The following is a 22,078-nucleotide window of genomic DNA, read 5'->3' as shown; positions in this document are numbered from 1 at the left end:
ACGAAGGCACTGAACGTCACATATCAAGCTTCTGCAGGCCAACGCTTGCGCTATGCCTCGCATCTTGAAAGTGAGCTAGGAATGGATGGATGAAGAGGATTAACAGACAATTGCATAAACTGAACTCCGAAATTGGCAGTCGGCATGCACGCAAACTCCACAGTCAGTGTAGTGCCTTCACGCGAGAACCATTTACTTGAATTCTACTAGATTTACTTTAGTAATACGAGAATTTGAACAAGTCGACAAGCGAATTCATTAACCACAAGTGTTCAAGAACCAGAATCTGAAAATTGAGTGGCAAGAGAACTGATCGAATGTCCGAGCTAGGGACCTATACCATAGATATCTACAATTTCTAGATCATGGTCTGCAATTACTGCACTTCTGGGACACATAGCTCTCACCATTCCACTTAGCGACTCCTCATCGCCGCTATCATGTTGTGGTTCCTTCTGTCCAAAAATTGACGCTGACGCGTCCTGGCGAGCCGCTTCAGACAATTCTGAAGTCATTTCACGTCCGTCTAAACAGGCTGAACTGAGCTCCAAGATCATAAGGTTGTGCCATGATTGAACACTAACCTCACCTCGAAAGGACGACGTTGCCCTCTTCTATCGGTATATTGCTCCGTGATCTGGCCTCCAGTCCTACTCTCGCTTTGACCACCAAATCCATTATGCTTCTTCTGGTTGTGGTAAACGGAAGCAAAACACAGACCGACTGGCTTCAAGTCGAAGTCCTTCATCTGATCATAAGGCTAAGGACATACATTGGCCTCCGTTAGGAAGAGCTTAACGCGCTGAGAAGATAGACAGCCTCGAACTCGAACTCGGCCTAGAACGCAGTAGCTCCATAGCGGGAGGAGTCCATGACTTTACCAGCTTTCAAGCTGAAGACCTGGATTGTCTGATAATCAACAGCAAGCATCGAGCGCAGGGAAGCTGACCCAAACTGCAGGCTGCTATAAGGCAGTCGAACTTCGACGCATATTGATCAACGCTGATGTGATTGAGCAGCTTTCCAAGTCTGCATCGTGCCCAACAATGAATGGTGTTGATATGATACCTGTATGTTGCGTGGCACGAAGCGTTTTGTGCTTGAACTTACATCTGAGACTGTATGCCAAGCGTGACTGGCCCAGCTCTAATATGTACACACTCTCTCAGTCAAGCATACCACTTTCTTGCAACCCCTTCCACAACTCGGGTTCAAGCACCTTCTGTATACTCACATCCTCTGCAAGACCTTTGCGCCTTCTTGTCTTAAGCATGAAATCTCTGGCAGCCTGTTGTGGTCCGGCCATTTCTAATGGTCTCAATTTGATAGTCTTGTCAAGTGGATCGCCAGGTACAACGTCCCATTTCTCAAAAACCAGACTGACGCTGGCCGCACCTTGTGTATGAATACGCAGGTCTGTCTCGAAACCAAAACTGTCGATCACTGGGATCAACGCCTTGGCTGCGTAGAGTGGAGTTCCAGCTACTGGTCCATCAGTCAAGACGTGTCCACGTCTCTTAGTCAGGACAGTGTACAAAGCAGGTACAGCATCAGCAGGTCCAAGCATATGCACAGCATAGACTGGTTCCATGAGTCGTGGCTGCGCGGTTAGGAAGCTGGAATAGACGGCTCTTCGTGCAGCGGGAATAATTTGCCCTGCACCACGACGTACGCCTTCTTCTGCTAGCTCAACCTTTGTAATTCTGAATTTGACATTTCGTACTGGTTCCTCGCCAAGCGGGCCTTCACGTGTTGCCCAGCTGAAACCTTGCTTGATGCTCTCCTTGACATTCTTGAGTAGCTTCTTGTCTGTTGTCGAAGGCACAGTATCATCAACCAGAACGTTGGGTGACTGCTCTTCTGGACCAAAAGCCCAGATGCTTCGTGCAGCGAGCACATCCCAGTCGTAGTTGTCTTGAAAGAACTTTGCTACTTCGCGAATTGGCTGGCGTACCATTGATACTTTGCCTGCTTCGATGTCTTCTGCAATGCCATCGTCAAGCGGTTCAGCAACCATATAGACCCTGTTCATCTTATTTTGAGTGATAGCATAGCACATGATTGCTGACGTCTCGGTGACCGTTTCGCAAAATCGGGTGACTGGATCGGAGACCTTGATGTCCATTTCAGCATACAACGTCCTCAGATCATGCAATACACAATCCATATACAGCTCTCCTGTACCTAGAACTACATGCTCGCCGGACTCTTCAACCTTGGTCGTCACCAAAGGATACGACCTGCTGATCTTCCGTAGGCCCTCCAACATCTTTGGCAGCTCGGACGGATTGATGGGCTCTACCGCGACCTTCATGACAGACTCGGTAAAGTGGCGTACTGGTCGGAAAATATATGGGTCCTCATTGTCCGGCATCGACACTGGTACAACCGTCGCAGTCTTGCTTATTGAATTGGATATGCCGGAGAGTAGAACCAGGTTGCCTGCAGGCAAGCCCGACACACGTATACTATACCGCGAGCAAGCTATTTGAACGTCAGAGATGGTGCCTTTCGTGGCATCTTCAGGGTCGTCGAGACTATAGGTCTCGCCTAGCACTTGGACTTCAGTATCAGGATATGCTGTGCCAGACATGATACGGCCAAACGCATTGAAGCCGGAGGCATCCACGTTGTTGTATAGCTTGGTAATTTGCACGACTAACGGACCATCAGGGTCGCATTTGCTCATCGCCGTGGCAGTCGACGTATCTGTCGGTCCAGTATAGTATCGTTCGAGGTTGCGCTGTGCACCTTCGATAGGTGACGGAATGTGCTGCACAACCATATCCACAAAAGGACTTGCATCGCCAAAGAATTGTGCACAAGTCAACTTGAGTAGCGTCTTCGCATCCTCTTTGAGCTGGCTCGGTTTCAAGATTATGTCCAGCGTGGCTAACGTGTCTGCCAAGTCTTCAGGGCTTTCTGATATTGTATGTGAGTACAACTTGTAGGTTGGCTCCAGTACCCAGTGCACGAATGACCTCTTCGCACCCTCTTCAACAGCTTTTCGTGAGAACTTCCTCGAGCGTGGGTTATAAAAGATATCACCCCAAAGTCTCTTTGCAAACTCAGATGAATCCAGTTTTGAGAACTTTTCTGAGTACTGTCTCGCGAACGAGCTTAGAGTAAATACCCAATCCATATCAGCACATGCGAACGCCACATTGCCCTTTTCTGGCGATAATCGTCTCTTTTCCCCGGCTTTGCCTAGCACACCCTCGATCACCGAGTTAACCTGTTCTATAACATGCCGTAGCTTGAAATATGCATCTGTGGGTGGTAGCTTCAACTCGAGCATTAGTCGGTCCACCTTGTTGATGATCAGAACCATCGGGAGATCTTCCCTTGCAGCATGCTTGATGACCTGCTCAGTATTGATCTGAACCCCTTCCACAACATCGACCACGATTGCAACACCATCGACCAGGCGCATGCTGCATGCGACCTCATCCACGAAGTTGACATGACCAGGCGTGTCGATCAGGTTCAGCATATGGCTCTTTCCTCTTGTACCTTGCATGACCAAACTGATCGGTGCACTCTTGATGCTCAGCCCTCGTTCGCGCTCCAGGAAGTGTGTGTCCGTGTACCTCAACTGCAAATCTCGTTTCTTGCCTGTTCTCTTGTCCAATCTTCCCTGCAAGTCGTGTGTCTGCTGCACCAACATATCCACAAACGCAGTCTTGCCATGATGTAAATGTCCTGCAATCGCAATGTTCCGTATACCTTCTGGAAAACTCAATAGATCGCTCATAAACTCCCTCGAGTAGTATACTGGTGGTAGGTCTGCCTCTTGAACTTGAAACTTCTTCTGCTCGACTGGTTTGATGATTGGAACACTCAGTGGCTGCGCATCTTCTTCTTGTACTAGAGTTTCGACGTCTTCGCCGTATAATTGCTGTGCTGTCGGGTAATACTGCTTGTCTTCGTGAAGAACGACTGCATTGGAGGCTGTGCCATCTACTTCCATGAGAGCCTGCTCATCGTGGACAGGTTGCTCCTCTTCTGAGTCCTCATCGTAGACATAGGAAGGTCCAGTGTCGTCGTCCCGTTCACTCTCTGCTTCGGACTCGACAGCTTCGCCAATATAGTTGCCAAACTCATCGTAGAGGTCGTCCATATTCACTGGGTGAAAGCGTGAGTCTGCTGTCGTGAAAAGAGTGAATTGACTGCACGCAAGCCTGGTGCTGCTTTCTAGTTGGAATAACCGTCGCGACAGTAATACTCCTAGCGGCAAGACCTGGGACAATTTGCGTGTGAATCGCTGCTTTTCTGGGACATGCTCGTGAACTTTTTGTTCAGACAATCTACCGAGGTTACGCCGTGAAAGCACGGATTAAGAGGCACGAGACCAGCTGTTGAGGGTGAACAACATCAATCACATCATCAACATCAATTTTGACTGCTTCGTGAGACATTCTTCTTGTACGTCTGCTCTGACTTCATGTAGCCCTTCTGTACAAATTAATATCATACAATCCATGGTCACAGCCGAGTTGACACTACGATTGACGCGACCACTTCAATTTGGTCTGCCCTGACTCGAACCTCACCCATGCGAGTCCCACAAGGTCTTTCATGTTGCTATGCTCGAGGGGCGTACCACAACGAACATCCTAGCGATAGGCTCGCATCTTCCCAACGATCGACAAGCCTGCTTACTGTTCACGCTTCTTTACAGCAACGTTGAAATGAAGTGGTTTCTGCGACAGTTAGCTATTTACTCCGAAACGTAGGTCGCAGTATCACTTACCCTGAGAAATCCTTCTCGTGTCTCTAGAACAGGACTGTCGTCTTCGTCTCTGAACTCGAAATTCCGGAACACTGTGCCAACAATACACTTCAACTCCATCTCGGCCACGTTTCGTCCCACACATGCTCTTGGGCCGTAGGAGAAGGGGATGAATGCTTCCTTTTGCCGCTCTGTGATTCGGTCCTTCTGCCACCGCTCTGGCACAAACTCGTCGGCGTCCTTGCCCCAGATCTCCTTGCTGTGGTGAATCGTGTAGGATGGCACACTTAGAGCAGTCCCTGGAGGGAAAGTGTAGCCTAGGATTTCAATTGGCTTGGGATTTGGGTTTTCGGGAGACATGGCAGGAACGAGACGTGGCAGACCAAGTGAACTCGTTGAGTGGATTCGCATGGTCTCATTGATGACAGCGTCGACATACGGTAGGTCTTTTACTGCTTCGTAATTGGGAACGCTTCCGAGCGGAATATCTGCTGCGTCGAGTTCTTTCTGTAATTTGGGCAGAACATGTGGCGTACGGAGGATGTAGTACAAGATTGCGCATGAGGTATTGCTGGTTGTATCACTTCCCGCAATGAGCTGTGTCAGGGCTTCAGCGGTAAGTTCTTCACGGTCGAGTGGTTCGCCCTTAGCATCTTTGCCCTGCATCAATCGAGCTAGAAGGTCGACACGATCCGAAGGGTTGTCCAATCGGTCCTTCACTCGGGCTATCGCAATTCCAGCCAGGTTTTGTACAGCCTCGACACCACGGCTAAAGAATGGATCTGGCAGGTATTTGGCGTAAGGCTTAAGTTGCGGATAACAACCTAGAGCGCTGTGACGATTAGTAGAAGCATATCAACGTGGTGGTTCGTAACTTACCCGCTAACCTCGCCTCTACGATTAAGCACCTCTATAGCAGGTGCAGTCTTCGCTGGTGCATCAGGTGAAGATCGAATCTCTGCCCTGTTTCGCAAGTCAGCTTGGTCATCCTCATCACCCAAGTCTGTGTTTGTTCTCCAAGAATAGCTGGTACAGGTTTTAGGGCGGCTTACATGTCTCTTTCCTTCTCGAGCATACCAAAAGGTGCTCCGAAAGCTAGATCTCCTATGATGTCGAAAGCGAGGTAGTTGAACCAAGTCAACGAATCAAGCGAAGCATAACCACCAGTAGCCTTGGCTTCCTGGGACTTCTGCATCCACTTCCTCAGAAACAACTCGAGGTTGGCGTGTATGTATTGTTCGAATTGACCAATTGACTTAGCACTGAACGTGTGCGAAACAATCTTCCGCTTTCGTGTATGCTCTGCTCGATCTCGAACATTGAAAAGACCTCGTCGGATGGAGACAAAGGCATCGTAGTACTCACTAAAAACGCATCAGCAAGCACATATTGCTTCTTCATGGTGCGACTTACGCTTTCAAAAAGCCGTTACCATGACCATATATAATGTTGATGGCACTGTCGTCTGCAATACTAACATGGTTTGGCTGAATCCTCACAACCTTTCCATAGTTCTTGTGGCATTCGTCCACTGCCATGTATCTCCTGCCGTGGCGAACTTGCCACATCAACCATAAATTCGTAAACTGTGCTGGGAATGGCGCTGGACATTTTGCTAAGCTAGGGTTTCTGAGATACGGCAAGACACTGTCACGGGTTAGCTTGTTAAGCCGGCTTGATTGGTGCCTATCTCCACATAAGTGCGACGTCGAGGTTCCTTACTAGTAAAGTATCGGCAGAAGAAGGAGAGCGTAAGGTGATAGTAGATAGGATATCACTGTCATCTTGAAGGGATCCGGGTATGCAACGGAAGGGCACCTAGTAATGTAGTCTCACAGGCGTGCCTGTGTCAGTGATGCCCAATAAAGTGCTCGGTTGAACGTCCGTGGTCTGCTCGCGATTCAGGTATTTCCGTCAGTGTTCTTGTGATGGGCTAATAGCAAATGATGGTTGCGACGGAGTGAGGTGTCAATATGCTGGGAACATGCGACTCTTCAACATGTAAGGAGCGACCTCACAAGAATCAGATCTTCAGTGTCTTATAAGCTGACAAGCACCTATCTCCAGGTCAAGCAGCATCACGAAGCAGCGACGAACGGTGGTCACTCGTTCATGCGGGCCAGTCTGGCGGCCGGCTATGAAAGTCTCGGATCTCAACTACGGCTAGCATCAGCATGTTCGTAAGACAGCAACTGCAAGCATTTGATTCGTCCAATGAAACCATCGAAGACTTTGCAAGGGCCAGACTGTGGGGGAGTAGCTTCCAAATGACGCTCACCCCGCAAAAGCAGTTTTTCGGGAAGTTGTCGATTGACACCATGCCAAGCCTAATCTTCCACTTTGACGGACCAATGGGTGCTGGCGTATGTACTTACTCGTCTTTCATATGGCAATTTGCTATTTTGCTGCTGTCCTACCTTCGAGAACGGACTTCCGTTTTGCTTGCGTGTTTGCCCACCGTCGATATGTCTCGCGAGTCCGCCGTAAACCAGACGGCTGTGGCTCATGCCTTGGATCCGCTATTGTTGCGGCACCGAGGCAGCTTAGACATTCTATCGCCATAGAGGATGAGCCAGCAATGAACTGATGATGCTCAACTGCCAGCCAAGCGACGTATTAGGCCAGCTGTCAGAGTCTGAAATTCATCATGTCGTGGTCTCATAGCTCAATAATTCATGTCATGTTACCTATGGCGAAGCACTTTGTTGGACTGAATGTTATGTGCTTCGTTTCGCCAACCCTGTCAGAGTACATCCTTAGCCATTGACCATACCTTGAGCAGCCAGGTTCTGCGAGGTGGTTAGTATAGCTGCATATGCTCCTTGGCGAGAATGCTTACCGGAAATTCCTCGCCAATAGCAGCTGCATATCTCTCAACATCTTCAACGAGCCCCTGAACCCCCAAGTCCCACAGTCTCAAGTCTCGAGTCGCACCAGTCAAGGAAAGACCTGGAACTGCTTCAAAATGAATGACCAAGTCAATTTGATCGATCTCAGCTCTTAGTCGACCTTGCTCAATCATTCGTGCAGCGTAGTCTTCGGCTCTTTCAGCGGCTGTACCGTCTTTTGAGTCTTTCAGGCCAAGGATTTCCGCTAATGAACTGGTTGAGATATTGTCATACAGCTTGCTAGCAGCAAGAAGATTGTGTTCAGTAACAGCCTTGCTCAGCACAGTACTGCCGTCTGCGGTCAGTGCCAGCTGATGTTCTGCCAGAGAGGCGGCAAAGGTATCCACTTCCTGAGCAGACAACAGTCGATCGAGGAACATCTTTTCCAATATGCCGTACTCTTGTGTGTCCATTGACCGCTCATCCTTGTACAATCTTCCAAGTGTTCGTGTTCGCTGAGGACCGGCAGGTGCTAGAACGGCAGTCTTGATTGCGGCAGATAATGCTTGTAATCGGTCGTCCTCGGCAACTGATCTGTTGAATGATACATTGAGGTACTCAGCAGAGGCATTGAGGAAGTCTCGGCGTGAATCAAGTATTCGTGCTTGCGCAAGCTGAAAGTGCAAGTGCAGATCTGGATGTTCCTGCAAGACTTGTAATGCTGGAGTGTGGTTCTTGATTCTGTTCAACGCAGACTCGGCCTTGACCGTATCTTCGTCCTCTAGATAGCATCTCACTATCCGGATCCAGGTCGATACCTTGACAAGATCTGTTACACTTCTCTGGGTGGAATCTAGTTGTATGCCTTGAAGAGCTTCTGCAGCTTTTGACCACTCTTCTTCAGCTTCGTATCCCTGTGCTAGAACTTCTCGCACATTTGCATTCTGCTCTTCGAAAGATGCGGTCTGGCTCTGGAGGTTCTCTGCGATGTGTCCACCAACTTTGATTTTGACCTGAGCTGGAGCGGAATGGAGTGACTGGATCAGAGATGTGAGAAGTGGTTTGGTACTGATTATGCCCAAGGAAGAAGAAGATAGTGAGTTGAAGTAAAGAATGAGATTGTCCGCTTGCTCGTCGCTGCTACTGTAGGTCGAGGTTGTCACCTCATTCAAAATCTGGCTGTAAGCGGCTGATTTGTCGTTCGAATTTGCTGCGTTCGTGAGGGCAGCTTGAAGCTTTGAGGACGCCATTAGCTTGATTGTATCTGTCTTGTTGACAGGTTGCTCTGAACAACACTGCATCTAGCCAAATGACAGCAATCACAGTTGCCGCAAGATGGAACGGGCGCAAGCATGATGTCGATACCTCATAGATGCCTGTAGATTTTTGTTGATGCCTAAGACGCGTCAAACCGCGTCTATTCGTTTTGCGCGCGCGACGAAAGAGAAGCCCCCATTGAGACAGCAGCGACCAGTCACCAAATCTCGAATACGTGTGCATTCGGCTTCTCCTCATAGTAGTACGAGCGTCCCTTCAGATACATGTAGCTCCCTGAACGTTCCTCTTTCGTTCCCTCATCACGTGTGTTCTTTCAGAGCTCAAGAGCTTCTCCAGTACCTATAAATCTGCTAGTATTTCAAAAGCTGCAATCACTCGAATCTAGCTGACTACATTCAGTTTCAACGATAGTTGTCTTGGTGTCACGATTTGTGGCTGCCGTCATTCTCAAGAGCTTTTCTGTATCTGAGCAATAATTGATTTGTAGAGTCAGTTCAGTCAATTACAGTGAGCGGAGCACATACTCCGTGCGAAATGATGTATCATATTGCTCAGCTTATCAGACTCGCCCACAAAGATATTCGGACATACTAGCAATGCTTCGTTGGGTATCATAGTAACCACTCCAGACCTAGACCAACAGACAACATGACAAATCTCAGAAAACTATAGCCCAGCTATTAGCTCAAGCTCCTTGTATATTGCACCATATTGATAGCCAGTTACACCATGGTCCGTCGCCGTACTTGCTTCCGCTTCGCCGTTTCTTCGACATACTTCTTCTTTACAGTTGCGTTGCCATACAGATAACATCCTCGGTTATCTCTCATCCATTCGGCCACTTTCTTCCACGGAATCTTGGCTGCGGCCTCCTTACCATTCAGCTTGGTCGCTGAGGCGGGGACGAAAAGTTCGACTGCTTCGAACATGGCACTGATCTAGATTCTTTGTTAGCTCTTGAACGGATGAGAGGTGTGGTTGCACTTACCGCTGTATCAGGCCAGTTGGGTTTCCTCAGTCTCTGCTCTTTCGACTTGATCAGGGTGCGGTAACGACCTCGCAGAGTCGATTCCTCCAAGCCCCAGTTACCCAGATCCCGTATCTCTCTGTAGCTCTTGCCTTCACCACGCCACTGGAGAAGTTTGGAATCCATATCGTCGTTGTTGCGGGCCCGCGCTCGATTGCTACCATTCTGACGAGCTGGAGAACCGTCTGCAACAGGAGAGATATTCGATGGAAGGGTACCCAGATGCATTCCGTGGCCGGCGAACATGTTTGGATATGCTGACGGCCGATTGAAGTCAACATTGTCGTAAGCGCTACCATATGCTGACCCTGGCGTTGGCTGCATATTTCCGTAAACGCCTTGTTGGGACTGAACCAGATAGTCGTTGCCTTCTTGGTAGGTTCTGAGACCATAGCCATGACCAGATCCTGGAAGGCTGAAGAGGTCATAGGCGAAAGCTGTGTCTGCCCTCTTTCCAACTGTGGTAGGCACTTCTGCCGGCACATATTGCTCATCCAGCGAAAGATAGCTGTTCTCATGGGGAAATTGCTGTAAATCGTCGAAGGCCTCTTGTTGCGTTGTGATCTCGGTCCCATAATATGTCTCTGAACCGAAGGCTGTGTCCCCTGTCTGCTCTTGCGTAGTTCCAAAATCTACATCTTGTGTGTAATCAACATGATCGTTGTTGTAATTCGACAAGTGTTCTTCGACAAGCTCGGGGTCGACATGTCCGTCTTTGTTGTGGTTCCTCTGCTCGTTTTGGAGAGGCGACATGTACTCATTGTTCAATTGGTATCCTTCGTACCCATTGTGCGCCGACGGAGGGGTGTCCAGGCCCGATTCATGTCTGATACTATTGGACTTCTGTGAGATGGACAAAACAGTAGCTGGTGTGCTGACATACGATTGTTGTGGTGTAATCGATGTTCGACTAGCAATGTCTGAATTGGCTACATGAGCGCCGTTTGTACTAAGTACTTCCATTGTGCTTTGACCACTGGAAGCAAACGGGTGTGGAAAATCGTATTGCATCGACGCAATATCTTGCTCGCTTGTTTGTGCAAGTCCTGTCTGCGGGGTGAGGTAGTCTGAAGGTATATTGTTGGCTAGGTTGGTTGCCGTAGAAAGACACAGCTGGTTTGTAGAAGAAGGATCGAACGGCGAGTTTAGATATGGTAAAGAAGGACAACGAGCACAGCCGCATAGTTGATATTGACAGTGCGGCCCATGACTCCTCGTCACTGTTTCAAACGTCGGTTTACCAACGCGTCCTTGGTGATATGCGTGAGGCATGGCAGCGATGTTGCCCATACAACCACGCCTGCCAAAGTGTGTACTGGGTTCGACTTTTCCTGCACCTTTCGGTGCGTTGCTACGGAAAACAGTGGTGATATTGACGTCTGGCTTGTAACGGCTGTCAGTTGGAGAGACGAGGTCACTTTGGCTTCTCTTGCAGTAAAGTTGTTGCATTGTGTTTCAGAATAGTCTTTGAGTGCGCAGTTGTATGAATCAGCCGCAGCTCGGAAGGACCTCCTATTGCGTACTGCAATACTTCTTCTGTACCTACAAGCAATGACGTAGAACGAGACAGGATAGATTTGAAGTTGTACAGCGGGCGTTCATATTGCTGGCGTTGTTTAAGAAGCTCTGTCAGATCCAGATCAAACCAATATCGCTGTTCGTAAAGCGCTCGCAAACTCTGCTTGCCCCGGATGACGGCTGCTAACGAGCTGGTGGTACAGTGCCAATCTCGCTCCTCAGGGCAAGAACATATTCTGACAGGAGAAGATGGTCGTTCGTCCCAAACGCTACCAATTGGCCTCAAACAATAGATCTGGGGAAGAGAAACACCTGTTCAATCCGTTAGCGATTCAAGACGAACTTAACTGAGACTTGGCCTACGGGACGATTTGTAGAACGGGAGTAGAATGGATGCGCATCATGCCGATGCTGAAATCAGAAGAGCAACGAGAACAGCCACAGGCCCATCATGCTAGCCATCGACGGGACAGCATGAAACTCTTTTCAACTCCCACCATCTGTAATAATTCAGCGATCTGGCCTCAAATGCTCTCGTTGTATCTGTTTCATGACTGTCCTGTGTTGCGGTCTGACGACGAGAAGCATTTTTTACCAATGAGGAGATATGACAAGGACATGGAAGCCACGTGCAGATTTCTTTGAAGATTGCTCTCTACCATATGGCAAACGTGGAAGCTTCCCGACCGTGCAACGGTTCCTATACTAACCACTGTGATAATATGGCAAGGCTTGATCTCATTTGCGATTCATTCACGATACCATGCGGAATGGTGATCTGAATGGTATGCAGTCTAAATAGAGTTTGAGAGCTTCCTGCTCCTATTTCAATTCTGGTAAGTGAAAGATACTAGAGCGTCGTGCGCATGGTCAGGAGTGTCACGACACAGATGGGGCCACGGTTCGGCGAGCGGCTCGGGTCCTTGCATCAGTGACATCTGGAAGCAGCTTCAACGTGTGAAGCTGTCTTGACTCTTTTGTTGTCGTGTATGAAACCTGGATGCGGAGGTATACTCAATTGGCTTCTGTTCGCATTGAGGCAGCTCGCATGTAGTGCCGCACAGATGCTCTGAGAAATGAGGTGGTCTGGGTGCGCAGCTTCAAGAATTCCGGCGCCGTCAGCGCTTCGACAATTCTTCGCCTCTTTGAATCGCAGCTGATATGATGAAACACTGCAACAATAGTAGACACTCTAGAACCAGGAAGTCGGTCGCAATGTCTGACACCATGCCAAGTGACCAGTACTACACGAGGCCACGGCAAAGTTGCCGCAGGTCCACGCTCGACAGCATGTCCTCAACGGAAAGTTGACGAGTCCATCGATGTGTCGTGGTTAAATTTAAATTTACATTGTCATCCCAGACTACAAATCTACGATGCTGACATCTCTACTGTTAGTCCCTTTGTTCGGTAGCAAACGCCATCTAGACCGCTTGAGTAACAAGCAAGCAATTGGCTGTACCTTTACACCCAAGCGAGTGTCTTGTAAGGTGGCTTCGCATATCCTCTTGACACTGCTCTTAGAACCACGTCTTTCTCATTAGACAACAATTGTTCCTGTAGACAAATACAGCTTGACCATCAATAGCGCAAAATTTGCTGCGTTGGCGATTCTGGCCCGCAACTGTCGATGGTCTAGCATGGTACAGTCTACGCGACAGCCGATTTTGCTAGGGTTGACAGAACCCCTGAGGACGATCGTGAACGGAAAGTTCGTTCGAGCAAGAGCAAACCAGGATCTACTCTTCTCTGAGACACAGCTGTCCGTTATACATAGCAAAGAATTAGACATTACAGTGAGTTCAAGTACCTGCCATTGACGCAAACATATTGATTGTGCAGATACAATTGAGGTATTGCCCTGCGCTCAAATCGAAACCAAAACAAACACAACATGAACAGACAGCAAAGAAATTTGACCCGTTCGAAGACCCAGCACCTGGGCTGCTGATAGAGCGAATCCCACCACAAGACCACTCACACAATCTTGTACTGAACAAGTATCCCGTGATTGAGAACCACTTTATTGCAGCCACAAAACATAATAAGCCGCAGAGTGACTTGCTCGAGGAAGATGATCTGTACGCCACCTACGCCTGCCTACGATCGTGGCAGGAAGACATCGAGGATGACTCTCGACGTGCTCTGTTCGCGTTCTTCAATTCCGGCGAGCACTCTGGAGCAAGCCAGCCACATCGTCATCTGCAATTCCTTCCAGTCGAGAACATGATCAGCGACGACGAAGCTGGGTGGGGATTGTTGTGCGATTCCATGACCTTTCCAGCTCACGACGGTCTACCATTACTGCATAACCCGAACTTACCGTTTATACATTTCGCCACCAAACTCGGAATTGGCATGGACGGACGTGCTCTCTCTGAAAAGTACATGCTGCTCATGAAGGCCGCATTTGCTACCATTAACGCGGGCTGTGATCTGAGCAATATTGACAAAATTAGTATGAGCCCAGACAAGGGGTCTGCCTTTAGCTACAATCTTGCAATGACGACCGAGATAATGGCGATTCTGCCTCGCAAGGCAGAGGCTGGAGTAATTACCGGAACAAGCGACGGCATCGTCTTCGTGAATGGGACAGTTCTCGCAGGCACTATGATGGTAAAATCCGAGGATGACTTTGCACGACTTCGTGAAGAACCTGAGCTCGTCCAGCAGGTACTTAGACACATCACGTATCCGGTCAGAACAACACGCATGTAAAGTTAGACAGGGTGCTTGGACCAAAGCGGTCATGAGATAGATAGTCTTTCGGTTCTGATTGCATTGCCATGCAGGAGCAGAGACTTCACCAATGCGGCGTCTTCTCTTTGTGCACACTCTTGCATTGTGGACAAGGCTCGTCTTCCAGTGTGTGTGATAGACGGCAACAATTTCGCGAAGTCTGTTCCATTGAGGACACATGCAGGATCGAGTGGAGGAGATGCAGGGATACATGCGAGTCTTCACCGGTGCATGGATCACCATTTGAGAAGTTGAGGATCGTGGTCTGATCTCCTAGCTTCAAATGTAAAGTGAATCATTGGAGGCTTCGAATAACGTCGGGAAAAGACCTCGCTTAAGGCCACTGGGCGCTTAGGCTAGTCTGCATTTGATTGTAGTGCTTCTAACGTCAGCTCTCTTTTTGAGCGCCACCAATGTTGCTGGCGGTCAAGATCACACCCCTCAAAAAGCACTGCAGTGCAAAGAGGGGCGTCTTTGCCTGGAACCCGGAGCCTCTGTATCCATGAGCACCCGCTAGTTCCTGTCATGAATGGCCACGACTGCTGCACAATAGAGTTTGGTGACAAGCTCGATCGGTAAGTCCTAGCTCTAGACAAACATCTTTGTGAGCATAGTGCACGCTTCTTCGCCTCGATGAGACTCAATGGGAAGCTATTTGTTGGTCCCGTGGTTACGGAAGCCTCTAACCTTATAATCTTCCAGAACGCTGGGCATGCGAACCTCTTCCATGTGTCTTGCCCATTGCGGACATCATAGTCTTTTGTGTCAAAGAAGTTCCTGACGAGGAAATCATTCGATTATTGGCAATGGTCCTGCGGGGCATAGTCTTAGCTTGCCATACAGTATGTGCGTTTACTTTTTCCGGCAAGAAGTGCCTTAGAGTTTCGACAGTGATTGGTATCTCCTTGGCGAGATTGTTGTCAAGCACATTATCCAGGAGGCAGGACGTGGCGAGGGTATCTGAAGCTAAGAAGCTTGCTTACTTTTCAACCATGTGGTATGGAGCACGTTACCGATCTGAACCCACCACAACCGACAACGGTCGCGATGACTGCAAACAAAGTTCATGAGACGATGGCAGGTTGTACCGCGATACGAGTCCTGCATTCGAGGCCAATAACTGTACTAGCACGTATAAGTGGCATGCTATAATGATCAACATACCGAAAGGGAAACGCCAGGGTCGCTCCTTCATGGCGTTTCCCTGCTTGATCGTAATGAGGCTCCGGCTCAAAACCCTTGAGAAACAGGTCAAAGCTTCCGGTGCTGAGAGTCGCTACCTCGATACAAGAACAAGGAAATTCTTCAGTATAGATTTGCTCCCCACAACCTGAGTATGTTCCGGTGGTCCACAGCAGACATTGACGTCATCTACAAGAGCAGACACCACACCTAATAATGAATTCATCAAGTGCTAAATGGTTGTGCTGCATGATCGTTACATCACCTCTGCATGGCATGCAACTGCGACACCGCCATGCAGCAAAGATGGTGTAATGTGCCACAAGCTCGAACTCTGCATACTGAGCCTCAAGCGGTGTAAAAATAACACAAGCCACAACATTTAACCAATCAATACTGATACCAGCTGTACTGCCACTTCTTGGACGAATCAAAAGATTCTCATCGGATCTCTTCAAGCCACATCATATCCACCCGAGAACTAGCTGACCGATTTATCCAGCGCCGAATCAAATGTCACCCACATCCCAATTAGGTCAAGCATTCAGGTACACTCCTCGTTAAGGACTTGAAATGACGAGGTTACTTCAAACAGCATGGAGCAAAGAACGGGACTTTTGCTTATACCACGCTCACCGCACACTAATGCAGCTTTTCTCTAGATTCGGATGTGGAGAGATGCACACAACTGTGCACAACCACATCCATATCCGTATGATTGGCTATCATTGTTTCGAACCGCAGACGAACCTTCTCTTTTTAGCAGCTCTACTCGAGCTCTGTTGCCGCTGCCCTTCAAGGTCTAGGATCAAACCGTATTCTGTCCATGAATCCATACCTCCCACGTGGTGCATATCACACGACTTCCGTTCTTAGCTAGGAGTCTGCTTGAACTTGCCTAGGAAGGTTATGTTCCTGGTTCGCGGCTGCCACAGGAGATCGCTTCCACCAAGAAATGCGATGAGATACAAAATGCGAAAGGATTGGATGCAATCGTTTTAGTACAGCAACCATGACTGGATATGCCCCTCCAATACTTGTCTTGGTGACAGGGGCTATATGCTCCTTTCTCTGCGTGCTTGCAGTCCACCCAGATACTGGTATGACGCAGATAGCCACGAGATATGGTCACATTGATCTGAAGCTTGTACGAGACTGGATTTCTGAATTTACAGGACAGGCATATTTGTATGACAACATGCTGAATAACGTGAGAAGAATTCCATGCACAGCCCACGGACTGGTTAGACACGGCACTAACGCTGACTCCGAACAGTAATGGAGATCAAAATGAAACCTGACAGGCCTGTAATCGACAATACAGCTAGTATTTGACTTTCAAGCGTGTCCCAACCCTGGTCATGCAAGCTAACTCATAGCGCGAAATGTAGGGCAGAGTCGAAGCCAACTCCATCTGGTCAGAAACTAAAGATTTTCTGAGCGCAAACGGTGCTTAGATGAGCAAGTCAAGACCATATACTTAAATGATTCGTTTTCGCCTCCTCCAAGACTTGTCTCGACTCATTACTATTTGAAACTGGCCAACACGACCTCTTCCAACCCGAGGCCGCCGATCACTTCCTCTCTTGAGACAGTCTTCTCTTCGTACCGTTTGTGCAGGCAACATATATCCGTTCCCAATCCCGACTCGACCTTACTGTAAGAGGCACTGATCGACCACTCCCAGCCAGCCTCATTGACTCCTGTTTCCAGTCAAGGAGTCTAGACCTCTACTGGTTCTGTCATCTCGTGTTCACTGGTCTCAAAACGGAAGCGACTTCTGCCTGGTGAACATTTCAGGAGAATCAGCGGCATACACTTAAGCAAGACTCGCAACTCAGATAGCCTTGCCGATCACAATTATCAAGATGCTTCTTTATGAACCATACCACCATGCTTTCCAGCAGCACTTTGCATTCGACTCCGAGGCCAAGGAAGAAGACTACATGTCCAGCATAACGGACTTCTCATATGAGTCCATGCCTTTCAGTACCGACATTTTCAGCACTGAACGACAAGAAAACAAACACGATATGATCAGATCAATGTCGCAAGGTAGCTTGCAGCAGATACACCCAGAAGCAGCTCCTTCACTACTATATGCTGCTTCAGCACCCTCCATACCCAGTGCGTCATCATCAACTGTGGGATCGCCATACCTAAGTCATACCCTACCTGTACCCGCCCCCAGCATGTATGAGAATTACATGGGTGGCCCAGCAATTCTTTGCGACGACACAATCTTTGGTTATGATGCATCACACTTCGATCACGAAGCCACCATCGGTCAGGATGCCAAGTTGGCAGCGTCTTTCGTTGGTAAGTCTGCAGATCTTACTGTTTTCGCTCAAAGATCGTCGACGATGCATGTTCAGGGGAGCCTTCCAATTGAGCCTCTTGTGTCATCACCAAGCCCGATTGATATCTTTTCCGAAGCTGTATTCACAATGCCCAAACGCAGGCTCGACGCCGCCGGCCAGGATGCTCGACCCTGTGAGATACAAGACAAACAACTCTTCAAGCCTCCTACCATTCCAGCTTCAGCATATCCCAGAGTGACTTCGCCTCATACCAGAAGAACCATGTTCCCAATGCAACCAGAACCAGCTCCCATTTCATACAATCTTTGTTGTTCACCCTCTCTCTCTTCGTGTTCCAACACGCCAGTACTTGACTACGATTCTCAGTACAATTTCTTTTCTCATCTTATTGGTAACTTCTTACCACCCACCGATGCTTCTTGTTCGTCTTCCTCCATGCTCTCCGCCCCAACTTGATAAGCATGTTTCTGTTTTCACAATTTGCAGCATTACGACCGAGTGGACCTTAGGCTAACATCATTTTCAGATTCAGGCCTGCTGCCCAACACATTGTCAAGCAGCTATGCAACCTATCCAGCGAATCAAGTAGCATCACCATGTTCACCTGCTGCTTCTCCAGCCTCCTCAAACAGCTACCACTCCTTCAGTCAACCAATGACCGTTGACAATTTTAGCACATCCAACGTTGTCTTGCGAAGACAATCAATTGCATCTGTAAGATCATGTGCATCTCCTCAGTCTGTGCACTCGTTCGACGAGGACCGGGAGAAGACGAGGTGCCCATATCCCGATTGTGGCAGAGCTTTCAAGGACTTGAAAGCTCATATGTTGACGCACGAAAGGGTGAGGCCAGAGAAGTGTCCTATCTTGAGCTGCGAATACCACGTGAAGGGCTTCGCTCGTAAGTATGACAAGAACAGACACACTTTGACTCATTATCGAGGTACCATGGTTTGCGGATTCTGCCCGGGATCTGGTTCGGCCGCTGAGAAGAGCTTTAACCGTGCCGATGTGTTTAAGCGACACCTGACAACAGTGCACGGAGTGGAGCAGGCGCCACCAAACAGCAGGAAAAGAAGTCCAAGCAAGTCGAGTATCAAGCTGTCCAGCTATTGTGCTGATGCCACCGGCAAATGCTCAACCTGCGGCGCTTCTTTCAACAACGCTCAGGAATTCTACGAGCACTTGGACGATTGTGTTTTGAAGATGGTACAACAAGAAGATCCTATCGAGGCTGTTAATGCTCATCGGCTAGGAGAGCTCACAGATGATCCAGATGTCCAAGCCACTTTTGAGCGTAACAACATCAAGAGGGAGGATAGCAGCCAGAGTCTTGAGGATCTAGACGAGGATGAGGAAGAAGCCGATGACGACGAGGAAGAAGAAGAAGACGAACTCGAATTCAATGAGCGACCCGGCCGGGGTGCCATCAAAGTCTCTAAAGTGACTTCTAATCGAGCGATCATCGGCGGCAACATCTCAAAGAAGACCTCAAAGAAGGGCCTAACTTGGTCCAAGGGTGGTGGCTCGATCATCGGCAAGAGCCGAAAGCGCAGAAAGTTCTACCCACCATCCTGGGGTATGGCCACTGACAGGATGAACATGAAGAAGCGTGTCGTATGTGTCTATGACGGCCAAAGAAGGTTGCTCAAGGACGATATGATGATGCACAACGAATTCGAGGTACGCTTGCCACTGCGAAACGGCAGCAGCTATGTGACCGACCTCGACATTGAGACCCTGAAGCGCTCCAATGCTTTTCACGACGCCACCACTGAAGAGAAGGGACCCTGGATTCCAGAGAACGACTTCCTGCAGGAGTTCAAGGACTCTTGGCAGTAGTGTCCATGACTACTTGTTCTTCTTGAAGCGAAGACCACTGTCACCAAGCAAAGCATCTTGACGATGTTGACGATTATCGACCACCCGTATGTATTTCGAGCGACGAATGTTTATGAGACTATAATGTGTAGCCCAGTGAGGCTTTTGAGCGATTGTTTTCGATACCCCAGGCCTCTATTACCTGTATATTATGGCCAACAAGAGAAGGACTACTTCGGCAACACATAGCTGGCAAAAAAGTGTTCATAGTATTAGCGATTGCAGAGATGTGAACGTATAACGTTCCGAATCTACTGATAAGATCCAATGTTTCACAACCGTTTCATTCATTGCTATTTGGCTGATCTCCGTCACTTTCACTGACTCACTGAGTGACTTGATCATGGGCTTCAACTCCAAACCAAATCACACTCGAGACGGTTCTCTTCCTGTCGCTCGCCTATCATAGGCCACATAATTAACCGCCAGTCCTTACGTCCTATCCCCCAATTACACAAAGACCCTATAGACGACAGACTGCAGTGTGTTTCTAGGCTGCCTGCAGGCTCCCGAGGCTGTGCCTACTAACCACACTCTAACACCAATTACGCAAGCCAAGCCCTTAAGGCTGCTAAGCTGCAGGCCCGGATCGACCATGGCGGGCGAGTTTTGGAGACAGTCACGGTTCAGCAACAAAGGCATCAATTCAGCTGTGAAGACCGTGGACTTTGTAGACATCGCAATGTCTGAGGATCAGCATGTGACACATATCAAGCCAACCTACCACGTTACTGTTTCAGGTGAGCTGAGATGCAGTGTGCTAGTCAAAGTGAGCATGAGCCTGACCAACACTCCGCAGAGGCACCCAAGTTCGATCTACAATCATATATTGCCAATTACAAAGGTAGGATCTTTATGAGATACTAATATTTCGAGATATTGACGGGCTCTAGGTAGGACAGTTTTCCGCAGACTCTACCTCATCGCTTCCTGCTCGACGGCCCTCCAAGAAGAAGCTGCTCGCCTAGCAGTTGCGGAAGCCAAGAAAGGCTCAGATGTCAATCAATACCAAGATGCAGTTCAGCTGCTTGCTACAATCACGGGACAAAATGTTCAAGAACTCATGGATAAGAAGTGGTTATCGAACCAAGAGAAGCAGAATGCCGCGGAATCTAAGAGATTAGAAAATGAGCTGAAGCAATACAAGAACAACCTTATTCGGGAGAGCATCCGTGTATGTGCTTTGCTCCATGATATCGAAAAAAGGCTGACAGTTTTTAGATGGGCAGTGAAGAACTGGGAGTGCACAACCACAGTACCGGCGATCTGCCTAATGCCCTCAAATCCTTCAATCGTATGCGCGACTACTGCACAGGACCTGGACACATTGCCACTACCGCCTTTCGCACGATAGCTGTCAACATAGAACAGAGGAACTGGCTCGGCGTGCAGTCACAGGTCGCGAAGATTCGAGCGTTACAACAGATGAAACCTGAAGAATCAGCAAAGAACCAGCCTAAGATCTTTGCTGCTCAGGGACTGCAGTACATGAGTCTAGGCGACTACAAAGAAGCGGCCAACTTCTTCCTGGATGTGGACTTCGCAGCACTAGGAGATAACTACAACGATGTCATCAGCGCAAACGATGTCGCGGTGTACGGAGGACTCTGTGCACTTGCAAGTATGAGCCGCAGTGAATTGCAGAACAAGGTGCTTGACAATGCCAACTTTCGATCCTTCTTGGAGCTCGAGCCACACATCCGACGAGCTATCAACAGTTTCTGCGCCAGTAAATACAGCCAGTGCCTGGAGACTCTAGAGTCCTATCGAGTCGATTATCTGCTAGACATCTACCTTCAAGAGCAACTGGGACTAATCTACACCAAGATCCGAACTAAGAGCATCGTGCAATACTTCCAACCATTCAGCAGGGTAACCTTGAAAAGCATGGAGAAGATGTTCGGAACCAGCTCTACTTCAACGACAAATGGACAACAGAGCAGCACAGGCACTATAACACCCTTCGTCCAGGAACTCATACAGATGATAGAATCAGATGCATTACAGGCACGTATCGATCTCGAAAGAATGGTGCTCATTGCATATGAAGAATCACCTCGAGCAGTCATGCAGCAGCAGGCACTCGATACAGTCGACAACTTCATCAATGAAGCACGAATCAAGTTACTTAGACTCAACGCTATCAACGGTGGGTTAGAAGTCAAGCAGGCTCAGAACAAAGGAAAGCAGACCGCGTCGGGAGCCATGGATATCAGCAGCCTGGTTGATGTGTCCAGCGGCAGTGGTCAGTTTCAAGGACAGGGATATTCGCTGAGGAGTGCAAGAGGCTAGATGCCTGAGAGATGGTGGAAGACACTTGAGCTCGGATGGGCGTGCATGGTGCAAGTGAAGCGAATTCTATCACGGATCCTATGAATGATCAGTACAGTGAGCAATACGTTGACTGGAGCAACGAAGAAATAGACGAAGACACGAGACTCTTGATAGATCAAACAGCATAGCGTTGGTGTTTGGGAGAAGAGCATGGAACTGCTCAAGACCTCCTTATGGTTTCTGTGTAGAACAGATCAAATTGAGGTTCGGTCAGGCCGACTTAGGTGGCTGTCTTTTT

The 22,078-nt window shown here is 48.6% G+C and overlaps 7 protein-coding genes across 7 annotated transcripts; 3 read left to right on the top strand and 4 right to left on the bottom strand.

Moving 5' to 3' along the window:
* Nucleotides 1-1,165: 1,165 nt before the first annotated feature.
* On the bottom strand, nucleotides 1,166-4,120 carry LTR64_007594 (uncharacterized protein; the record flags this gene model as incomplete). Its single annotated transcript, XM_064901912.1, has 1 exon — nucleotides 1,166-4,120. The coding sequence occupies one exon, from the start codon at nucleotides 4,118-4,120 to the stop codon at nucleotides 1,166-1,168; it is 2,955 nt and encodes a 984-aa protein (XP_064751591.1).
* A 538-nt stretch (nucleotides 4,121-4,658) lies between these two features.
* On the bottom strand, nucleotides 4,659-6,270 carry LTR64_007593 (uncharacterized protein; the record flags this gene model as incomplete). Its single annotated transcript, XM_064901911.1, has 5 exons — nucleotides 4,659-4,703; nucleotides 4,754-5,564; nucleotides 5,612-5,695; nucleotides 5,785-6,096; nucleotides 6,146-6,270. The coding sequence occupies 5 exons, from the start codon at nucleotides 6,268-6,270 to the stop codon at nucleotides 4,659-4,661; spliced, it is 1,377 nt and encodes a 458-aa protein (XP_064751590.1).
* A 1,218-nt stretch (nucleotides 6,271-7,488) lies between these two features.
* Nucleotides 7,489-8,810, bottom strand: LTR64_007592 (uncharacterized protein; the record flags this gene model as incomplete). The annotated part of the gene is made up of 2 exons (XM_064901910.1): nucleotides 7,489-7,521; nucleotides 7,572-8,810. 2 exons carry the CDS (start codon nucleotides 8,808-8,810, stop codon nucleotides 7,489-7,491), a joined length of 1,272 nt encoding a protein of 423 aa, XP_064751589.1.
* Nucleotides 8,811-9,560: 750 nt separating this feature from the next.
* On the bottom strand, nucleotides 9,561-10,828 carry LTR64_007591 (uncharacterized protein; the record flags this gene model as incomplete). Its single annotated transcript, XM_064901909.1, has 2 exons — nucleotides 9,561-9,776; nucleotides 9,827-10,828. The coding sequence occupies 2 exons, from the start codon at nucleotides 10,826-10,828 to the stop codon at nucleotides 9,561-9,563; spliced, it is 1,218 nt and encodes a 405-aa protein (XP_064751588.1).
* A 2,195-nt stretch (nucleotides 10,829-13,023) lies between these two features.
* Nucleotides 13,024-14,101, top strand: APA2_2 (bifunctional AP-4-A phosphorylase/ADP sulfurylase; the record flags this gene model as incomplete). The annotated part of the gene is made up of 2 exons (XM_064901908.1): nucleotides 13,024-13,179; nucleotides 13,226-14,101. 2 exons carry the CDS (start codon nucleotides 13,024-13,026, stop codon nucleotides 14,099-14,101), a joined length of 1,032 nt encoding a protein of 343 aa, XP_064751587.1.
* Nucleotides 14,102-17,172: 3,071 nt separating this feature from the next.
* On the top strand, nucleotides 17,173-19,467 carry LTR64_007589 (uncharacterized protein; the record flags this gene model as incomplete). Its single annotated transcript, XM_064901907.1, has 2 exons — nucleotides 17,173-17,623; nucleotides 18,152-19,467. 2 exons carry the CDS (start codon nucleotides 17,173-17,175, stop codon nucleotides 19,465-19,467), a joined length of 1,767 nt encoding a protein of 588 aa, XP_064751586.1.
* A 634-nt stretch (nucleotides 19,468-20,101) lies between these two features.
* Nucleotides 20,102-21,798, top strand: LTR64_007588 (uncharacterized protein; the record flags this gene model as incomplete). Its single annotated transcript, XM_064901906.1, has 4 exons — nucleotides 20,102-20,246; nucleotides 20,306-20,350; nucleotides 20,400-20,680; nucleotides 20,728-21,798. The coding sequence occupies 4 exons, from the start codon at nucleotides 20,102-20,104 to the stop codon at nucleotides 21,796-21,798; spliced, it is 1,542 nt and encodes a 513-aa protein (XP_064751585.1).
* Between the last annotated feature and the right edge of the window lie 280 nt (nucleotides 21,799-22,078).

This window comes from Lithohypha guttulata (genome assembly GCF_036872675.1).
Source record: "Lithohypha guttulata strain CCFEE 5908 chromosome Unknown scaffold_6, whole genome shotgun sequence".
NCBI lineage: Eukaryota > Fungi > Ascomycota > Eurotiomycetes > Chaetothyriales > Trichomeriaceae > Lithohypha > Lithohypha guttulata.
The sequence above is the reverse complement of the archived record's forward strand: the minus strand, read 5'-3'. Positions and strand labels throughout refer to the sequence as shown.